Raw genomic sequence first — 22,500 nt, 5'->3', positions numbered from 1 at the left:
CAAGCCCGGTATAAGCTTGGATTTAAAAGATATGTATGTGTGTGTGTTTGTGAAAAAGCTTGATAGGATTGGAAGAAGGAAACAGCCCCCTAATGATTGTAAGAAGCCTCGTTCTGTGTAAGCTTGGATTTAAAAGATATGTGTGTGTGTTTGTGAAAAAGCTTGATAGGACTGGGAGAAGGAAACAGCCCCTAATGATTGTAAAAAGCCTCGTTCTGTGTAAGCTTGGGTTTAACAGATGTGTGTGTGTGTGTGTTTGTGAAAAAGCTTGATAGGATTGGAAGAAGGAAACAGCCCCATAATGATTGTAAAAAGCCTCGTTCTGTGTAAGCTTGGATTTAAAAGATATGTGTGTGTGTGTGTTTGTGAAAAAGCTTGATAGGACTGGAAGAAACAGACCCATAATGATTGTAAAAAGCCTCGTTCTGTGTAAGCTTGGATTTAACAGATGTGTGTGTGTGTGTTTGTATGAAAGCTTGATAGGAGAACAGTATTGTAAAAAGCTGATTGGAAGAAGAAAACAGCCCCTCTATATATGTAAAAAGCTTGTGAGAGAAAGATACATGGAAAAGGCTTAAGAGGAATGTTCTGAAAGCTTGAAAAAAATGCTTGTAGGAAAAGGTTACCGGGAAGCTTTGATATATATTATGAAATGGTTTGTGTGAGGGGTGATTTTTTCTCATTTTTCTCGCTTGGGGGACCACTACGAAACATGATCCCACTGCTACCAGGTTAAAGCATTGCATACTCCTCACTGATACTACATCCTCACTTAGTCTGTTCCGAACCTCTATGTTTCTTTGCGGGAAGCTATGTTTCTTTCTGTCTCTCAAGTATCTTCCCTTCCTCTATTTTTTACTGTGCCCTCGGTGTGTTCCATCTTTCAATAGTTACCCTTCGTTGTCTACTTCTTCCATTTTGCTTAATAATTTGTAGATTTGTATTATGTCTCCCCTCTGTGTGTGTGTGTGTGTGTGTGTGTTTACCTAGTTGTGAAATACAGGAAAAGACGCGTACTAGTCTCGTGCTGTCCCGTCTCCATAACGCTGTGAATTCATGAATCGTTTTTGCACACACAGTCTCCTCGGCAAGTCCGTTCCATGTTGTTATGCTTCTAAACTGTATTTCCTGATGTCTCTCCTACAGTCGCTCTTCTTCAATTTCTTACCGTTGCCTCTTGTCACACTTCTGTCACGTACCACTAGGTCTTCCCTGTCCAATTTCTCCAATCCCTCGTGTATCCTGTACAATGCTATTAGGTCCCCTCTCTCTCTTCTGCTCTCCAGTGTTGTTAGTCCCAATTTCTCCAATCCCTCGTGTATCCTGTACAATGCTATTAGGTCCCCTCTCTCTCTTCTGCTCTCCAGTGTTGTTAGTCCAAATTTCTCCAGTCTTTCTTCATAAGTACGTTCCCTCAGAGTTTCCGGTAATTTAGTCGCTGCTCTTTGTATTCTTTCCAACTTTCTGTATGTGTGTGTGTGTGTGAGTGTGTGTGTGTGTGTGTGTGTGTGTTAAGAAAGAGAGAGAGAGAAGTATGAGGAAGAACGGAGATGATTGGGAGAAGGAAAGGGAGGAAGGAGAAAGAAAGATGTGTGTGTGTGTGTGTGTGTGTGTTAAGAGAGAGAGAGAGAGAGGTATGAGGAAGAACGGAGATGATTGGGAGAAGGAAAGGGAGGAAGGAGAAAGAAAGATGTGTGTGTGTGTGTGTGTGTGTGTGTGTGTGTAAAGGAGTGGACTAGAGAGAGATAAATAAAAGCAGAGGAAGGCAAAATAATGAGAAGAAATACAGCAGCCGATTTTGAGGTGGAAATATAATCATGTTAATAATAATAATAAAAAAAATCAATGATGCGGTAATACCAAGCTGACCTGTGACCTAAGCTTTTACGGGTCAAAGGTCGTGAGAGAGAGAGAGAGAGAGAGAGAGAGAGAGAGAGAGAGAGAGAGAGAGAGAGAGAGAGAGAGAGAGAGAGAGAGAGAATGGTTCGTTATCAGAGAATTAGGTTAAGTTAGGTTAGTTTAGGATTAGAGAGAGAGAGAGAGAGAGAGAGAGAGAGAGAGAGAGAGAGAGAGAGAGAATGGTTCGTTATCAGAGAATTAGGTTAAGTTAGGTTAGTTTAGGATTAGAGAGAGAGAGAGAGAGAGAGAGAGAATGGTTCGTTATCAGAGAATTAGGTTAAGTTAGGTTAGTTTAGGATTAGAGAGAGAGAGAGAGAGAGAGAGAGAGAGAGAGAGAGAGAGAGAGAGAGAGAGAGAGAGAGAGAGAGAGAGAGAGAGAGAGAGAGAGAGAGAGAGAGAGAATGGTTTGTTATCAGAGAATTAGGTTAAGTTAGGTTAGTTTAGGATTAGAGAGAGAGAGAGGGAGAGAGAGAAGAGAATTAGGTTAGGTTAGTTTAGGATTAGAGAGAGAGAGAGAGAGAGAGAGAGAGAGAGAGAGAGAGAGAGAGAGAGAGAGAGAGAGAGAATGGTTCGTTATCAGAGAATTAGGTTAGGTTAGTTTAGGATGAGAGAGAGAGAGAGAGAGAGAGAGAGAGAGAGAGAGAGAGAGAGAGAGAGAGAGAGAGAGAGAGAGAGAGAGAATGGTTCGTTATCAGAGAATTAGGTTATTTTATGATTAGAGAGAGAGAGAGAGAGAGAGAGAGAGAGAGAGAGAGAGAGAGAGAGAGAGAGAGAGAGAGAGAGAGAGAGAGAGAGAGAGAACACAACACATATACATACAAACATAATGGATATACATACATTCAATACATACAAGACAACAATATATACATGGACACATAAACACACAAATACAGGGGAAAAAATAATAAATGACAGACCCCAACGTCAGAAAACTATCAATACCACGAGAAAAAGAAAGTATAAGTAAAACGAAGGAGAGAAAAACAAAACAAATGAGAGTGATTGAGGGAGGGATTATAAGCGTAACAAATGCATATAGAGATAGGAAAATAATAAGTGATAGACCCCAACGTAAGAAAACTATAAATACCACGAGAAAAAGAAAGAAAAAGAAAGTATAAGTAATGCGAAGGAGAGAAAAACAAAACAAATGAGAGTGATTGAGGGAGGGATTATAAGCATAACGAATGCACTTAGAGATAGGAAAATAATAAATGATAGACCCCAACGTAAGAAAACTATAAATACCACGAGAAAAAGAAAGAAAAAGAAGAAAAGTATAAGTAATGCGAATGAGAGAAAACAAAACAAATGAGAGTGATTGAGGGAGGGATTATAAGCGTAACGAATGCATATAGAGATAGGAAAAATATAAATGACAGACCCCAACGTAAGAAAACTATAAATACCACGAGAAAAAGAAAGAAAAAAGAAGAAAAGTATAAGTAATGCGAATGAGAGAAAACAAAACAAATGAGAGTGATTGAGGGAGGGATTATAAGCGTTTAATGCATATAGAGATAGGAAAAATATAAATGACAGACCCCAACGTAAGAAAGCTATAAATACCACGAGAAAAAGAAAGAAAAAAGAAGAAAAGTATAAGTAATGCGAATGAGAGAAAAACAAAACAAATGAGAGTGATTGACGAAGGGATTATAAGCGTAACGAATGCACTTAGAGATAGGAAAAATATAAATGACAGACCCCAACGTAAGAAAACTATAAATACCACGAGAAAAAGAAAGAAAAAGAAAGTATAAGTAATGCGAATGAGAGAAAACAAAACAAATGAGAGTGATTGAGGGAGGGATTATAAGCGTAACGAATGCACTTATAGATAGGAAAAATAATAAATGATAGACCCCAACGTAAGAAAACTATAAATACCACGAGAAAAAGAAAGAAAAATAAGAAAAGTATAAGTAACGCGAATGAGAGAAAACAAAACAAATGAGAGTGATTGAGGGAGGGATTATAAGCGTAACGAATGCACTTAGAGATAGGAAAATAATAAATGATAGACCCCAACGTAAGAAAACTATAAATACCACGAGAAAAAGAAAGAAAAAGAAGTATAAGTGACGCGAATGAGAGAAAACAAAACAAATGAGAGTGATTGAGGGAGGGATTATAAGCGTAACGAATGCACATAGAGATAGGAAAGAGTAATAAATGACAGTCCCCAACATAAGAAAACTATATATACAGTACTGTTTCCAAGTTTGCGATAAATAGGTCGGTCGCGGGTCACAAACATTGAAATTGCAAACTTTGAACCATTATTCTTATGGGGAAATTGAAAACCATCGACATCTTGTGCTTGGCTACACATCCGGGTGGCCAAGCGCATGTGTGCAGACGGCCCTGGACGCGCGCTGGGCATGAGCAGCTGACGGGTGGCTGATGATGGTGATGGTGGTGCTGAGTGTCGGAGGCGTGGGCTTTGCATCGGCGCCGCTTGAACATGTGTTTTTGTTGGGGCCCGTGTGTGTGTGTGTGTGTGTGTGTGTGTGTGTGTGTGTGTGTGTGTGTTTGTTGTGGATTTGGGCTCCTCAATTTGCCAGTTCTTGTTTTCCACATGTTGCATGGAAAAGAGATGGAAGAAAGAAGGGAGTCCCACGCAACATATGTAAAGTGAGAATTAGCAAATTGAGAAGCCTGGGCCCACAACAAACACAGCCAAACACACGCGGGCCCCAGTGAAATTGCCGTTTGTGTGGCGCCGATGCGGGGCCCGACACTCATCATCACCATCGCCATCATCAGCCACCCGTCAGCTGCTCATGCCCAGTGCGCGGTCAGGGCTGCTCACACAAACGCGCCTGGCTGCCCGGACCCCACTCACCATGCTTTCCACGGCCAACGGAAAGGCCCAAGGGGTGGGTAAGAGCGAGAATGGGAGCCAAGGACCACAACAAGGTGTGAAATAACCCGGTGTTAGCAGACTTTTCCTCTTCCTTTCGGGTCAAATCATATATTGCAAACTCGGTGAATCGCAAACTTCAAACTTTTAATTCTGGAGACAATACTGAACCATGAATAAAGAAGCAAAATTAATGCAAAAATAGGATGATACAGGACATGAGAGATAAGAAGAAAAAGAGATTGACGATTAAAAGAAAGAAGAAAAAGAAGAAAATCAAACACTGAAGACAATATATTAATGAGGAAAGTGAGGAAGACAACGAACAAAGAAAAAGAAGAAGAAAAGATGTGAAAGATGAGAAGAAAAAGAGATTGACTGTTAAATGAGAGAAGAAAAAGAAGAAAATCAAACACTGAAGACAATATATTAATGAGGAAAGTGAGGAAGACAACGAACGAAGAAAAAGAAGAAGAAAAGACGTGAAAGATGAGAAGAAAAAGAGATTGACAGTTAAATGAGAGAAGAAAAAGAAGAAAATCAAACACTGAAGACAATATATCAATGAGGAAAGTGAGGAAGACAACGAACGAAGAAAAAGAAGAAGATGGGAAAGATAAAAAGAAAAAGAGATTGACAGTTAAAAGAGAGAAGAAAAAGAAGAAAATCAAACACTGAAGACAATATATTAATGAGGAAAGTGAGGAAGACAACGAACAAAGAAAAAAGAAGAAAAGACTTGAAAGATGAGAAGAAAAAGAGATTGGCGATTAAAAGAAAGAAGAAAAAGAAGAAAATCAAACACTGAAGACAATATATTAATGAGGAAAGTGAGGAAGACAACGAACAAAGAAAAAGAAGAAGAAAAGACTTGAAAGATGAGAAGAAAAAGAGATTGACGATTAAAAGAAAGAAGAAAAAGAAGAAAATCAAACACTGAAGACAATATATAAATGAGGAAAGTGAGGAAGACAACGAACGAAGAAAAAGAAGAAGAAAAGACTTGAAAGATGAGAAGAAAAAGAGATTGACGATTAAAAGAAAGAAGAAAAAGAAGAAAATCAAACACTGAAGACAATATATTAATGAGGAAAGTGAGGAAGACAACGAACGAAGAAAAAGAAGAAGAAAAGACTTGAAAGATGAGAAGAAAAAGAGATTGACGGTTAAATGAGAGAAGAAAAAGAAGAAAATCAAACACTGAAGACAATATATCAATGAGGAAAGTGAGGAAGACAACGAACAAAGAAAAAGAAGAAAGGATAACAGGAAAAGAAGAAGGAAAGGAAAGAAATTAAGAAAAGAGGGAAAGAAAAGGAACTACCATGAGAAGAAAATGAAGACAGGGGAAGAAAAGAAGGAAAACAAAAACAAGAGAAGAAAAAGATAACAGAAAAAGAAGGAAAATAAAAGGAAGAAAAATGAAGAAAATAAAAACGAATGAAAAAGAAAATGACTGAAAAAAAAAATCACAAGAAAATGAAAAAGTGGAAGAAAAGAAGAAAAGAATATTGCACAAAAAAGAAGAAAAAGAGAAAGAAAGGAAGAAAAAAGGGAAAGAAAATAAACCCCAAAAAAGAAAGAAAAAAAGAAAGAAAAGAAGAAAAGAAAGGAAGAAAAGAGGAAAAAAAAGAAGAAAAGGAAGAAAGGAAAAACAAACCACAAAAAAAGAAGAAAAAAAGAAGAAAAGATAGAAAGGAGGGAAAGAAAAAGAAAAAAGAAAAAAGAAAAGAAGAAAGGGAAGGAAAAGATACCAGAAAAAAGAAGAAAAAGAAAGAAAAGAAGAAAAGGAAAAGATACAAGAAAAAAAAGAAGAAAAAGAAAGAAAAGAAAGAAAGGAAGGAAAGAAAAAGAAAATTAACCATGAAAAGAAGAAAAGAAAGATAGACAAAGGAACAACAAGAAGACAAAGGAAAAGAAGAAAAAAAAGAAAAAGAAAATGAAAAAGTAGAAGAAAACAAGAAAAAAATGAAAAAATTAGGAACCACAAAAAAGAGGAAAACGAAAGCAGGAAAAGAGAAAGAAAATAACAAGAAAAACAGAAAAAGAACAGGAAGAAAAAAAGAAAAAGAAAAAGTCGAAGAAAACAAGAAAAGAAGAAAAAATGAAGAAAAAATTAGGAACCACAAAAAAGAGGAAAACGAAAGCAGGAAAAGAGAAAGAAAATAACAAGAAAACAAGGAAAACAAGAAAAAAAGACAATGAAAAAGTAGAAGAAAACAGGAAGAAAAATGAAGAAAAAATTTGGAACCACAAAAAAGAAGAAAACAAAAGCAGGAAGAGAGAAAGAAAATAACAAGAAAACAAGAAAAAGAAAAAGAAAAAAAAAGAAAATGAAAAAGTCTAAGAAAACAAGAAAAGAAGAAAAAATGAAGAAAAAATAGGACCCACAAAAAGAAGAAGAAAACAAAAGCAGGAAAAGAAAAAGAATATAACAAGAAAAACAGAAAATTAAAAAGAAAAAAAGAAAAGGAAAAGTAAAAAGTCGAAGAAAACAAGAAAAGAAGAAAAAAATGAAGAAAAAAATAGGACCCACAAAAAAAGAAAAAAAGCAGGAAAAGAGAAAGAAAATAACAAGAAAAATGGAAAAAGAACAGGAAAAAAAATGAAAAAAAGAAAACAAGAAGAAAATGAAGAAAAAAATTAGGAACCACACAAAAAGAGGAAAACAAAAGCAGGAAAAGAGAAAGAAAATAACAAGAAAACGGAAAATTAAGAAGAAAACAAGAAAAAGAAAATGAAAAAGTCGAAGAAAACAAGAAAATATGAAGAAAAATACGGAACCACAAAAAAGAAAAGAAAACGAAAGCAGGAAAAGAGAAAGAAAATAACAAGAAAACAAGAAAAACAAGAGTCAATTCCGGGACAACAACAACAACAACAACAACAACCATAGACACAACGAAGCGGTCCCCCCAAAAAATCAACCAAAAAAAAAAAATATATATATATATATATATATAAACGCCAGGAAAGAGCGGACATTCATCAGCATCTATAAGCGTAACGAACACACGCACACACACACACACACACACTACCAGCGCCCAACACAAACAAACGCACGCACGAACGTAAGATACCACAAGTGCCGGGAACGGACCCCAAGACAGAGGTGTGCGAGGGAGAGAATATAGACGGAACGATACTTACGGGCGCCTCATTCCCTCTCAGGTGTTTAAAAGGACTCTATAGGGGCGAGAAACAGGTGATGTTACGCATGGGTCTCTATAGGGTATGTGCGCGTTGAGTGAGCACATGCAAATACGTACATGAGTTTGGGGGGTTTCTGTGTGTGTGTGTGTGTGTCTGTGTGTGTGTTTTTTTTGAGGTGTGTGTGTGTGTGTATGTGTGTTTTTTTTGAGGTGTGTGTGTGTGTGTATGTGTGTGTGTGTGTGTGTGTTTGTAGACGCACACACACATACACACACACGCACATGAATGTTCTCTGTGTGTGTGTGTGTGTGTGTGTGTATGGAAAAGTTGCGTTGAAATACTTGTAAAAAAAAAAAATTGAGTTGTTTTCATTTCCATATCCAGAATTGTGTGAGTGTGTGTGTGTGTGTGTGTGTGTGTGTGTTTGTAGACGCACACACACATACACACACACGCACATGAATGGTCTCTGTGTGTGTGTGTGTGTGTGTATGTGTGTGTGAATGGAAAAGATGCGTTGAAATACTTGTAAAAAAATAAAAAATAAAAAATTGAGTTGTCTTCATTTCCATATCGAGAATTGTGTGTGTGTGTGTGTGTGTGTGTGTGTGTGTTTTCATGTCTTCGAGTGTACATAAAACAGCTGGAAAGGTTCAATCTACACACAAACACACATACACACACACATACACACACACATATACAGCTATCTACAGTACCAAGGGAAACAAATAACATTATAAAAACAACAATATGAAGAGTTAGTTAGAAAAGTGAAAAGAATGACCTCCTTATTATAAATTGGGTGTCTGTAATGCAAGGTTATGTTGGTGAATCTCTCTCTCTCTCTCCTTCCTTCCTTCCGGCCCGCCCTCTCACCCATATCACAAGCTGTCCTTCCTTCCTTCCTTCGGCCATTCCCTTGTAACTCCATATCAAGCTGTCCCTTCCTTCCTTCCTTCCTCGGCCATTCCTCACACCCATATCACAAGCTGTCCCTTCCTTCCTTCCTTCCTCGGCCATTCCCTTACACCCATATCACAAGCTGTCCCTTCCTTCCTTCCTTCCTCGGCCATTCCCTTACACCCATATCACAAGCTGTCCCTTCCTTCCTTCCTTCCTCGGCCATTCCCTTACGCCCATATCACAAGCTGTCCCTTCCTTCCTTCCTTCCTCGCCATTCCTCACACCCATATCACAAGCTGTCCCTTCCTTCCTTCCTGGCCATTCCTCACGCCCATATCACAAGCTGTTCCTTCCTTCCTTCCTCGGCCATTCCCTTACACCCATATCACAAGCTGTCCCTTCCTTCCTTCCTTCCTCGGCCATTCCCTTACACCCATATCACAAGCTGTCCCTTCCTTCCTTCCTTCCTCGGCCATTCCCTCTGCCTCCCTCCCTCCTTCCTTCCTTCCTTTCTCCCTCCCTTCCTTACCATATCTTTCCCTTCCTCCCCCTTCCTTTCCCTTCCTCTCCCTTCCCTTCCTCTCCCTTCCTCTCCCTTCCTCTCCCTTCCTTTCCCTTCCTCTCCCTTTCCATATCCTTCCCTTCCTCTCCTTCCTTCTTTCTCTCCCCCATACAGACATCCATGACCTCACTCCATCTCCCATACAGACCCTACCTGACCCCACTCTGACCCCACACTGACCTTGCTCTTCATGGTCTTAATGATAGCACCTCCGTCCTTCCTCACGCTGGTCACGAACTGCCGATACTGCTGTTTGACCTTTGACCCGCCGCGCTCCCCCAGTACGTTGACCTCAAGTTCGAAGTCATCCGAGGTCTGCCGCCCCGAGTTGAGACGCTCCAGCCGCTCCTCGATGAACTGTGGGGTATGGGGTCAGGTCAGGTGAGGTCACGTTAGGTGGGGTCATGTTAGGTTAGGTTAGGTGGGGTTGTGTTAGGTTAGGTTAGATTAGGTTAGGTTAGGTGAGGTCATGTTAGGTTAGGGTAGGTGGAGTTAGGTATGGGGTCAGGTCAGGTGAGGTCATGTTAGGTTAGGTCAGGTGAGGTCATGTTAGGTTAGGTTAGGTGGGGTTGGGTATGGGGTCAGGTGGTCTGGTGAGGTCATGTTAGGTTAGGTTAGGTGGGGTTGGGTATGGGGTCAGGTCAGGTGAGGTCATGTTAGGTTAGGTTAGGTGGAGTTGTGCTAGGCTGGGTATGGGGTCAGGTCAGGTGAGGTCATGTTAGGTTAGGTTAGGTGGACAGAGAGGACCTGTGTGTGTGTGTGGAGCGAGAGAGAAACGAGAGGACATGGAAGGAAGTTGAGGGCAACCACGTGTAGGCGAGATGTGAAAAAGTTTACCTTCCCGAACAGAAGCATTGAGCTGTGGAATGGACTGCAGGAGGAGGTGGTTTGTGCAAGAAACATTCAGGATTTTAAGGAAAGGTTGGAAAAGAGAGGATATGGAGACGGGACAGCGCGAGTGTAGCTCTTTTCCTGTATGTCACAACTAGGTAAACACAACTAGGTAAACACAACTAGGTAAACACAAGTAGGTAAACACAACTAGGTAAACACAACTAGGTAAACACACAGGTTCGAATCCCCACGCCACCACCTGGGATTTTTCAGTCACTGCCGAGTGGCTTAAAACTACCCACATGCTGTCCTGAAGACCACCCATCAACCCGAACTCTAGAGGAAACCGTCCAAGTGAATCAAGGAGTTCCGGGGGGCAGCATGAGCCAAGAGAAGATGGCGCCACTATAAACACTTGCCTGCGCCATGACGGGCTGGGGACGAACACCATCCAGGCCCCTCATGAGAGCCTACCGACGCTATAAGCATACACGTGAAAAAACACACACACACACACACACACACACACAGACACCACCCCCCAACCCCCTCCCTCACCACCCTAAACAAACCTGCTGGAAGATTTGCAGCTGGAGCATTTTCTCGGCGAAGGCTTGCAGCGGCGGCGGACGTAACGCGACGAACCTCTCCCTGTTGAATGTTATCCTCTTGTCGTCCTCCCGGAACTGCAGCGCCTCCTTGTAGTTCCCGATGAGCTGGACGAGGGCCCTGAGGAACGCCCTGGCCACCCCGTCGCCTATCGTGTTGTGCGCCGAGCGGAGGTTTCGTCTCAGGGTGCTGGTGACCTCTGGGGGTAGGCTGGCGGCGTCGGCGAATGGCGTGGTGACCGTATTGGCGTCCGCGTCGAGGATGACCGCCTCGCCGACGTCATCCATTTGTACCTTCTGTGGGGGTGGAGAGAGACCCAGATGTAGTGTGCGGTATACGCCCAAGGCACAAATTCTGATTGATTGATATACAGAACAGTGTGATGCAATGGAAACGGAGAGTGTGAATAAGCAGAAGAGAGGAGGAGGACATAACCACACATGTCACAAGAAGAAGATGCGTCACACACGGGAGCTGTGATGTGGCATGAACACAAAACACAGCACACAGCACCGCCGGGGCACACCAGTCACCAGTGTGCTGAGTATACCTTGGCGGGGAGGGTTAAACCAGCTACTACATGGGAACAATATTGGTGGGCGCAACATCTGTGGTCATATGCCGGAGAGAGACAGAAGGGGAAGGAATTATAGGAGAAGGGAACAGACCCTAGGAGACAGGAAAAAGTTGGAAAGTTTGGTTTAGTGGGCGCAACATCTGTGGTCATATGCCGGAGAGAGACAGAAGGGGAAGGAATTATACGAGAAGGGAACAGACCCCAGGAGACAGGAAAAAGTTGGAAAGTTTGGTTTAGTCGGCGCAACATCTGTGGTCATATGCCGGAGAGAGACAGAAGGGGAAGGAATTATAGGAGAAGGGAACAGACCCCAGGAGACGGGACAGGACATGACTCTGCTTGGCAACCGTGGGGAGGGCATGGGCAGCTTAGTCTGGAGGTATTTCTGTGCAGTTGCCCGGTCAGCTAACGTTTTCTGTGATACTTGTTCGAAAAAAAACAGATATCCATGGATGACTAAAGTGTTTATTCTAAATGCACTTTTCTCTCTCATTGTAAAAATAGCTATATTAAAACATAACATGAGTGACTGAAATCAATAAAAAATCTACTTCTACTTGAAAGTAAATATACAGTCCCTGAAAGACCCAGATCACCCATGGAAGTCAAGATTAAGACCCAAGATCACCCATGGAAGTCAAGATTAAGACCCAGATCACCCATGGAAGTCAAGATTAAGACCAAGATCACCCATGGAAGTCAAGATTAAGACCCAAGATCACCCATGGAAGTCAAGATCAAGACCAAGATCACCCATGGAAGTCAAGATTAAGACCAAGATCACCCATGGAAGTCAAGATTAAGACCAAGATCACCCATGGAAGTCAAGATTAAGACCCAAGATCACCCATGGAAGTCAAGATTAAGACCAAGATCACCCATGGAAGTCAAGATTAAGACCAATATCACCCACGGAATTAAAGATTAATTCCCAAGATCAACCCTGGAAGTCAATATTAAGACCCAAGATCACCCATGGAAGTCAAGATTAAGACCCAAGACCACCCATGGAAGTCAAGATTAAGACCCAAGATCACCCATGGAAGTCAAGATTAAGACCCAAGATCACCCATGGAAGTCAAGATTAAGACCCAAGATCACCCATGGAAGTCAAGATTAAGACCAAGATCACCCATGGAAGTCAAGATTAAGACCCAAGATCACCCATGGAAGTCAAGGTTAAGACCAAGATCACCCATGGAAGTCAAGATTAAGACCAAGATCACCCATGGAAGTCAAGATTAAGACCAAGATCACCCATGGAAGTCAAGATTAAGACCCAAGATCACCCATGGAAGTCAAGATTAAGACCAAGATCACCCATGGAAGTCAAGATTAAGACCAAGATCACCCATGGAAGTCAAGATTAAGACCCAATATCACCCATGGAAGTCAAGATTAAGACCAAGATCACCCATGGAAGTCAAGATTAAGACCAAGATCACCCATGGAAGTCAAGATTAAGACCAAGATCGCCCATGGAAGTCAAGATTAAGACCAAGATCACCCATGGAAGTCAAGATTAAGACCAAGATCGCCCATGGAAGTCAAGATTAAGACCAAGATCACCCATGGAAGTCAAGATTAAGACCAAGATCACCCATGGAAGTCAAGATTAAGACCAAGAACCCCCATGGAAGTCAAGATTAAGACCCAAGATCACCCATGGAAGTCAAGATTAAGACCCAGATCACCCATGGAAGTCAAGATTAAGACCAAGATCACCCATGGAAGTCAAGATTAAGACCAAGATCACCCATGGAAGTCAAGATTAAGACCAAGATCACCCATGGAAGTCAAGATTAAGACCCAAGATCACCCATGGAAGTCAAGATTAAGACCAAGATCACCATGGAAGTCAAGATTAAGACCCAAGATCACCCATGGAAGTCAAGATTAAGACCCAAGATCACCCATGGAAGTCAAGATTAAGACCAAGATCACCCATGAAAGTCAAGATTAAGACCCAAGATCACCCATGAAAGTCAAGATTAAGACCAAGATCACCCATGGAAGTCAAGATTAAGACCCAAGATCACCCATGGAAGTCAAGATTAAGACCCAAGATCACCCATGAAAGTCAAGATTAAGACCAAGATCACCCATGGAAGTCAAGATTAAGACCCAAGATCACCCATGGAAGTCAAGATTAAGACCCAAGATCACCCATGGAAGTCAAGATTACCAAGATCACCCATGTAAGTCAAGATTAAGACCCAAGATCACCCATGACAGTCAAGAGTCAGACACAGATCACCCATGGAAGTCAAGATTAAGACCAAGATCACCATGGAAGTCAAGATTAAGACCAAGATCACCATGGAAGTCAAGATTAAGACCCAAGATCACCCATGGAAGTCAAGATTAAGACCAAGATCACCCATGGAAGTCAAGATTAAGACCAAGATCACCCATGGAAGTCAAGATTAAGACCCAAGATCACCCATGGAAGTCAAGATTAAGACCAAGATCACCATGGAAGTCAAGATTAAGACCAAGATCACCCATGGAAGTCAAGATTAAGACCAAGATCACCCATGGAAGTCAAGATTAAGACCCAAGATCACCCATGGAAGTCAAGATTAAGACCCAAGATCACCCATGGAAGTCAAGATTAAGACCAAGATCACCCATGGAAGTCAAGATTAAGACCCAAGATCACCCATGGAAGTCAAGATTAAGACCAAGATCACCCATGGAAGTCAAGATTAAGACCAAGATCACCCATGGAAGTCAAGATTAAGACCCAAGATCACCCATGGAAGTCAAGATTAAGACCAAGATCGCCCAAGGAACGTAGCACCCCCATGATATAAGTTCCCTCGGTAGGTCAGGGTGAGAGCACTGTAACTCTTCAACCTACAGTGGAACGCTTTGAACACAGAGAACAGCACAAAGCAACATAAGGGCTGGTAATACAAGACAATGAGTGATTCTTTAAGTTCATGGTACAGAGGAAGGGTCACACTACCACCAGGGTCATAAAACTACCTCTGGAAATCCCCACAACTCCTACGAAAGCCTTGTCAAATGTGTGTTTTTAGGTTCATGGTACAGAGGAAGGGTCACACTACCACCAGGGTCATAAAACTACCTCTGGAAATGCCCACAACTCCTACGAAAGCCTTGTCAAATGTGTGTTTTTAGGTTTATGGTACAGAGGAAGGGTCACACTACCACCAGGGTCATAAAACTACCTCTGGAAATGCCCACAACTCCTACGAAAGCCTTGGCAAATGTGTGTTCTTGGGCAGGGAAATGTCTTGTAATATCACAGTCACAATTGTAAGGCGGCCAAATGTAATGCTGGATTCACAGTAACTTAAGGGAGAGTGAGGAGTTTTTTTTTCTTTCTAAATATATCTTGCCAAATTATAGGTGTGTCTTATATGGCGGGAAATACAGTAACCTAACCTCAGCTAACCTAACCTAACCTAACCTAAACCTAACCTTAACCTCAGCTAACCCAACCTAACCTAACCTAAACCTAACCTTAACCTCAGCTACCCTAACCTAACCTTAACCTAACCTAACCTAAACCTAACTAACCTAACCAACCCATCCCAAACCCAACTCAACCTCAGCTAACCCAAGCCAACCCAAACCCAATCAACCTTAACCTCAGCTAACCTAACCTAACCTAAACCTAACCTTAACCTTAGCTACCCTAACCTAACCTTAACCTAACCTAACCTAAACCTAACTTAACCTTAACCTCAGCTACCCTAACCTATCCTAAACCTAACCTTAACCTCAGCTAACCTAAGCTAACCTAAACCTAACCTAACCTTAACCTCAGCTACCCTAACCTATCCTAAACCTAACCTTAACCTCAGCTAACCTAAGCTAACCTAAACCTAACCTAACCTTAACCTCAGCTACCCTAACCTATCCTAAACCTAACCTTAACCTCAGCTAACCTAAGCTAACCTATACCTAACCTAACCTTAACCTCAGCTACCCTAACCTATCCTAAACCTAACCTTAACCTCAGCTAACCTAAGCTAACCTAAACCTAACCTAACCTTAACCTCAGCTAACCTAAGCTAACCTAAACCTAACCTAACCTTAACCTCAGCTAACCTAACCTAACCTAAACCTAACCTTACCTTAACCTCAGCTAACCTAACCTAACCTAAACTTACCTTACCTTAATCTAACCTTAACCTAACCTAAACCTAACCTTACCTTAACCTAACCTTAACCTCAGCTAACCTAACTTAACCTAACCTAACCTAACCTTAACCTCAGCTAACCTAAGCTAACCTAAACCTAACCTAACCTTAACCTCAGCTAACCTAACTTAACCTAACCAAACCTAACCTTAACCTCAGCTAACCTAACCTAACCTAAACTAACTCAACCTAAACCCAACCCAACCTCAGCTAACCTAACCTAACCTAAACATAACCTAACCTTAACCTCAGCTAACCTAACTTAACCTAAACTTACCTTACCTTAATCTAACCTAAACCTCAGCTAACCTAACCTAACCTAAACTTACCTTACCTTAATCTAACCTTAACCTAACCTAAACCTAACCTTACCTTAACCTAACCCTAACCTCAGCTAACCTAACCTAACCTTAACCTCAGCTAACCTAACTTAACCTTAACCTAACATAACCATCCCTCACTGAACCTACCTATCCTTAACCCAACCTAACCCTAACTTAACCTTCCCTACCGTACCCTAACCTAACCTAACCACCCCACATCGAACCTACCGCCAGCAGACAAGTTCCGACCCCAATGAGGAAGGGCATGGGGGCGAGGAGGTAGTCGGTGAGATGCTGCGGCAGGACAGGGATGAAGATGTGCTGCCACTGCATAGGGTAGAGGAGGAGGTTGGCGGCCTGGACACACGCTGAGAGCCGGGACACTCGACGCGAGGTGACAATGATCCGTCTCTCGTACAGCATGGAGGCGAAGATTGCGACCATATTGTCAACATCCACGGCATTGTAATACTCGAGAAGGTTGCGCTGTGGGGGGACGGAAGGGAGGGAGTGTCACGTGGATGGATACAAAATATAAACAGGAGTGGATGTGATGGAAGGAAAGGACGGAAGGGAAAAGTTTGGAAAGTTTGGTTTAGTGGGCGTAACATCTGTGGTCATATGCTGGAGAGAGACAGAAGGGGAAGGAATTATAGGAGAAGGGAACAGACCCCAGGAGACAGGAAAAAGTTGGAAAGTTTGGTTTAGTCGGCGCAACATCTGTGGTCATATGCCGGAGAGAGACAGAAGGGGAAGGAATTATAGAAGGAACAGACCCAGGAGACAGGGAAAAGTTGGAAAGTTTGGTTTCGTCGTCGCAACAGCTGTGTTCATATGCCGTAGAGAGAAAGAAGGAAGGAATTATAGGAGAAGGAACAGACCCAGGAGACAGGAAAGTTGAAAGTTTGTTTAGTCATGCAACATCTGTGGTCATATGCCGGAGAGAGACAGAAGGGGAAGGAATTATAGGAGAAGGAAACAGACCCCAGGAGACAGGAAAAAGTTGGAAAGTTTGGTTTAGTCGGCGCAACATCTGTGGTCATATGCCGGAGAGAGACAGAAGGGGAAGGAATTATAGGAGAAGGGAACAGACCCCAGGAGACAGGAAAAAGTTGGAAAGTTTGGTTTAGTGGGCGCAACATCTGTGGTCATATGCCGGAGAGAGACAGAAGGGGAAGGAATTATAGGAGAAGGGAACAGACCCCAGGAGACATACAAACATAAAATAAAAAAGGAATGGATGTGATAGAACGGAAGGACGGAAGGGAAAGACATAAGAAAGACTGAGGAGAGAGGGAGGGAGGGAGAGGAAGGGGAGAGATTGAGGAGAGAGAGGGAGAGAAAGGGAGAGGGATAGAAGAGGAAGGGAAGGACAGAAGGGAGATAGAAGAGAAACTGAGGAGAGAGAGAGAGAGAGAGAGAGAGAGAGAGAGAGAGAGAGAGAGAGAGAGAGAGAGAGAGAGAGAGAGAGAGAGAGAGAGAGAGAGAGAGAGAGAGGAATATCAAAATGGAATAGATTTGAATGGAAGAAAGAAAGGGAAGAAGGAAGGAAGGAAGGAGGGAAGAAGGGGCAGACAAGAGATAATGAAAATATTAATATGAAAATGGATATGGAAGGAAGGAAGGAAGGAAGGAAGGAAGGAAGGAAGGAAGGGAGGGAAGGAGGGGGAGACAAGAGATAATGAAAATATTAATATGAAAATTGATATGGAAGGAAGGAAGGAAGGAAGGAAGGAAGGAAGGAAGGAAGGAAGGGAGACAAGAGATAATGAAAATATTAATATGAAATGGATATGGAAGGAAGGAAGGAAGGAAGGAAAGAAGGAAGGAAGGAAGGAAGGAAGGAGGGAAGAAGGGGCAGACAAGAGATAATGAAAATATTAATATGAAAAGGATATGGAAGGAAGGAAGGAAGGAAGGAAGGAAGGAAGGAAGGAAGGAAGGAAGGAAGGAAGGAGGGAAGGAGGGGGAGACAAGAGATAATGAAAATATTAATATGAAAATGGATATGGAAGGAAGGAAGGAAGGAAGGAAGGAAGGAAGGAAGGACGGAGGGAGACAAGAGATAATGAAAATATTAATATGAAAATGGATATGGAAGGAAGGAAGGAAGGAAGGAAGGAAGGAAGGAAGGAAGGAAGGAGGGGGAGACAAGAGATAATGAAAATATTAATATGAAAATGGATATGGAAGGAAGGAAGGAAGGAAGGAAGGAAGGAAGGAAGGAAGGAGGGAAGGAGGGGGAGACAAGAGATAATGAAAATATTAATATGAAAAAGGATATGGAAGGAAGGAAGGAAGGAAGGAAGGAAGGAAGGAAGGAAGGAGAGAGGGAAGGAGGGGCAGACAATAGATAATGAAAATATTAATATGAAAAGGATATGGAAGGAAGGAAGGAAGGAAGGAAGGAAGGAAGGAAGGAGAGGGAAGGAGGGGCAGACAAGAGATAATGAAAATATTAATATGAAAAAGGATATGGAAGGAAGGAAGGAAGGAAGGAAGGAAGGAAGGAAGGAGGGAAGGAGGGGGAGACAAGAGATAATGAAAATATTAATATGAAAAGGATATGGAAGGAAGGAAGGAAGGAAGGAAGGAAGGAAGGAAGGAGGGGCAGACAAGAGTTAATGAAAAATATGAACAAAAGGAGGATATGGAAGGAAGGAAGGAAGGAAGGAAGGAAGAGAGGAAGGAGGCAGACAAGAGATAATGAAAATATTAATATTAAAAGGATATGGAAGGAAGGAAGGAAGGAAGGAAGGAAGGAAGGAAGGAAGGAGAGAGGGAAGGAGGGGCAGACAAGAGATAATTAAAATATTAATATGAAAAGGATATGGAAGGAAGGAAGGAAGGAAGGAAGGAAGGAAGGAAGGAAGGAGAGAGGGAAGGAGGGGCAGACAAGAGATAATGAAAATATTAATATGAAAATGATATGGAAGGAAGGAAGGAAGGAAGGAAGGAAGGAAGGAAGGAAGGAGAGAGGGAAGGAGGGGGAGACAAGAGATAATGAAAATATTAATATGAAAAAGGATATGGAAGGAAGGAAGGAAGGAAGGAAGGGAGGAAGGAGGGAAGGAGGGGGAGACAAGAGATAATGAAAATATTAATATGAAAAGGATATGGAAGGAAGGAAGGAAGGAAGGAAGGAAGGAAGGAAGGAAGGAAGGAGAGAGGGAAGGAGGGGGAGACAAGAGATAATGAAAATATTAATATGAAAATGGATATGGAAGGAAGGAAGGAAGGAAGGAGGGAAGGAGAGAGGGAAGGAGGGGGAGACAAGAGATAATGAAAATATTAATATGAAAAAGGATATGGAAGGAAGGAAGGAAGGAAGGAAGGGAGGAAGGAGGGAAGGAGGGGGAGACAAGAGATAAAGAAAAAATTAATATGAAAAAGGATATGGAAGGAAGGAAGGAAGGAAGGAAGGAAGGAAGGAGAGAGGGAAGGAGGGGCAGACAAGAGATAATGAAAATATTAATATGAAAATGGATATGGAAGGAAGGAAGGAAGGAAGGAAGGAAGGAAGGAAGGAGGGAAGGAGGGGGAGACAAGAGATAATGAAAATATTAATATGAAAATGGATATGGAAGGAAGGAAGGAAGGAAGGAAGGAAGGAAGGAAGGAGAGAGGGAAGGAGGGGGAGACAAGAGATAATGAAAATATTAATATGAAAAGGATATGGAAGGAAGGAAGGAAGGAAGGAAGGAAGGAAGGAAGGAAGGAAGGAAGGAAGGAGGGGGAGACAAGAGATAATGAAAATATTAATATGAAAATGGATATGGAAGGAAGGAAGGAAGGAAGGAAGGAAGGAAGGAAGGAAGGAAGGAAGGGGAGACAAGAGATAATGAAAATATTAATATGAAAAGGATATGGAAGGAAGGAAGGAAGGAAGGAAGGAGGGAAGGAGGGAGAGAGAGGGAAGGAGGGGAGACAAGAGATAATGAAAATATTAATATGAAAAGGATATGGAAGGAAGGAAGGAAGGAAGGAAGGAAGGAAGGAAGGAAGGAAGGAGGGGGAGACAAGAGATAATGAAAATATTAATATGAAAAAGGATATGGAAGGAAGGAAGGAAGGAAGGAAGGAAGGCAGGAGAGAGGGAAGGGGGGGCAGACAAGATATAATGAAAATATTAATATGAAAATGGATATGGAAGGAAGGAAGGAAGGAAGGAAGGAAGGAAGGAAGGAGAGAGGGAAGGAGGGGGAGACAAGAGATAATGAAAATATTAATATGAAAATGGATATGGAAGGAAGGAAGGAAGGAAGGAAGGAAGGAAGGAAGGAAGGAGGGAAGGAGGGGGAGACAAGAGATAATGAAAATATTAATATGAAAATGGATATGGAAGGAAGGAAGGAAGGAAGGAAGGAAGGAAGGAGAGAGGGAAGGAGGGGCAGACAAGAGATAATGAAAATATTAATATGAAAATGGATATGGAAGGAAGGAAGGAAGGAAGGAAGGACGGAAGGAAGGAGGAAGGAGGGGAGACAAGATTTAATTAAAATATTAATATGTAAATGTATATGGAAGGAAGGAAGGAAGGAAGGAAGGAAGGAAGGAAGGAGGGAAGGAGGGGGAGACAAGAGATAATGAAAATATTAATATGAAAATGGATATGGAAGGAAGGAAGGAAGGAAGGAAGGAAGGAAGGAAGGAGAGAGGGAAGGAGGGGCAGACAAGAGATAATGAAAATATTAATATGAAAATGGATATGGAAGGAAGGAAGGAAGGAAGGAAGGAAGGAAGGAGAGAGGGAAGGAGGGGCAGACAAGAGATAATGAAAATATTAATATGAAAATGGATATGGAAGGAAGGAAGGAAGGAAGGAAGGAAGGAAGGAAGGAGGAAGGAGGGGAGACAAGAGATAATGAAAATATTAATATGAAATGGAAGGAAGGAAGGAAAGGAAGGAATGAAGGAAGGAAAGAGGGAAGGAGGGGAAGACAAGAGATAATGAAAATATTAATATGAAAATGGATATGGAAGGAAGGAAGGAAGGAAGGAAGGAAGGAAGGAGGGGGAGACAAGAGATAATGAAAATATTAAAATGAAAATGGAGAAGGAAGGAAGGAAGGAAGGAAGGAAAGAGGGAAGGAGGGAAGACAAAGAGATAATAGCATATGAAGGATATGGAAGGAAGGAAGGAAGGAAGGAAGGAAGGAGGGGGAGACAAGAGATAATGAAAATATTAAAATGAAAATAGTTATGGAAGGAAGGAAGGAAAGAGGGAAGGAGGGGGAGACAAGAGATAATGAAAATATTAAAATGAAAATAGTTATGGAAGGAAGGAAGGAAAGAGGGAAGGAGAGAGGGAGAAAGAGAAATGCAAATATATAAAAAAGGAAAAGATATAAGATGAAGGATTTAAATTTCTAAACTATATAAATCTGGTTAAAAAATTAAAACATGATAAAAACGCTAATTCAACTATATAAATATATAAAAACAACACTAATAAAAACTATAAAACAAGTTAAAACATGATAAAAACGCTAATTCAACTATATAAATCCTCTTAAAATTAAAAAAAAATATATAAAAACAACACTAATAAAACTATATAAAACAAGTTAAAAAATTAAAACATGATAAAATTAAAAAAAAATATATAAAAACAACACTAATAAAACTATATAAAACAAGTTAAAAAATTAAAACATGATAAAAACACTAATTCAACTATATAAATCCTCTTAAAATTAAAAAAAAAAATATAAAAACAACACTAATAAAACTATATAAAACAAGTAAAAAATTAGACAACATAGAAACAACACTAGAAGGTCAATCAAACTTGCAGGAGGTAGAGGACACCAGCCTCCTGCAGGAACCCACAAGCAGAGAAACTCCCATCTCCGCCCCAACACCAAGGGAGGTAACGCTCTCGCAGATCCCTCAGACTGGGGCACTCGACCATCAAGTGCCGAAGTCAGGAGATCCAAGCAGTCATCACAGTTCTCCCCGGGACATTAGGGAGCCATTTGTGTGTCTATTGTGACCCACCCTAGGGCAATACAGGACAGCCTCCCTCTTATGACTTTTTATGTGGGAATATGACCAGGGATGCACGGCCATGGTTGTGATTTCACCGGTGGGATGCAAATGAAGAAAGGGGAGAGAGAGAGAGAGATAGAGAGAGAGAGAGAGAGAGAGAGTGTGTGTGCATGTGTGCGTACTTACATTTTCAGGTATTGTAGGCAGCTTGTGATGATTCGGACACTGGCCCACGAAGAACTGTAAACAAACAAAATAGATAAGTACAAATCTCTCGCTCTCTCTCTCTCTCTCTCTCTCTCTCTCTCTCTCTCACACACACACACACACAGTCTCATCTCCACCAAAAATCCCTTTCCATACTCTCTCCCTCTCTCTCTCTCTCTCTCACACACACACACACACACACACACACACACACACGTACCTTGTTGGTGTCATAGGGTATGGTGAGCTCCGAGCCTGCCGGAGGGACGGGGGTGCGGTACACACTCTGGAGGCAGGCTGCGAGGTCGCCGGTCTGGTCCGCGGATTTCAACTGCGCTAGGTGGTTCAGGAGTCTGTTGGGGGGGCGGGGAGGGAGGAAGAAGAGGAAGGAG

General features: G+C 41.6%; 1 protein-coding gene and 1 long non-coding RNA gene across 2 annotated transcripts in view; both read right to left on the bottom strand.

Moving 5' to 3' along the window:
- Window positions 1–22,500, bottom strand: part of LOC126988444 (DENN domain-containing protein 1C-like) — a 68,228-nt gene that overhangs the window by 33,888 nt on the left and 11,840 nt on the right. The window contains exons 4-9 of the mRNA XM_050846570.1: window positions 22,329–22,461; window positions 22,088–22,141; window positions 16,139–16,396; window positions 10,799–11,131; window positions 9,573–9,749; window positions 7,922–7,957 (exon numbers count right to left, since the gene is read on the bottom strand). Coding sequence (XP_050702527.1) covers window positions 7,922–7,957; window positions 9,573–9,749; window positions 10,799–11,131; window positions 16,139–16,396; window positions 22,088–22,141; window positions 22,329–22,461 — 991 coding nt within the window. The remainder of the gene's footprint in view (window positions 1–7,921; window positions 7,958–9,572; window positions 9,750–10,798; window positions 11,132–16,138; window positions 16,397–22,087; window positions 22,142–22,328; window positions 22,462–22,500) is intronic.
- On the bottom strand, window positions 15,361–16,119 carry LOC126988447 (uncharacterized). Its single transcript, XR_007741956.1, has 3 exons — window positions 16,023–16,119; window positions 15,803–15,854; window positions 15,361–15,627 (listed from the first exon to the last, which is right to left on the bottom strand). It is a non-coding gene; the product is annotated as an uncharacterized LOC126988447 (long non-coding RNA).

This window comes from Eriocheir sinensis, chromosome 69, assembly GCF_024679095.1.
Source record: "Eriocheir sinensis breed Jianghai 21 chromosome 69, ASM2467909v1, whole genome shotgun sequence".
NCBI lineage: Eukaryota > Metazoa > Arthropoda > Malacostraca > Decapoda > Varunidae > Eriocheir > Eriocheir sinensis.
This window is presented reverse-complemented; position numbering and strand designations above follow the sequence as displayed.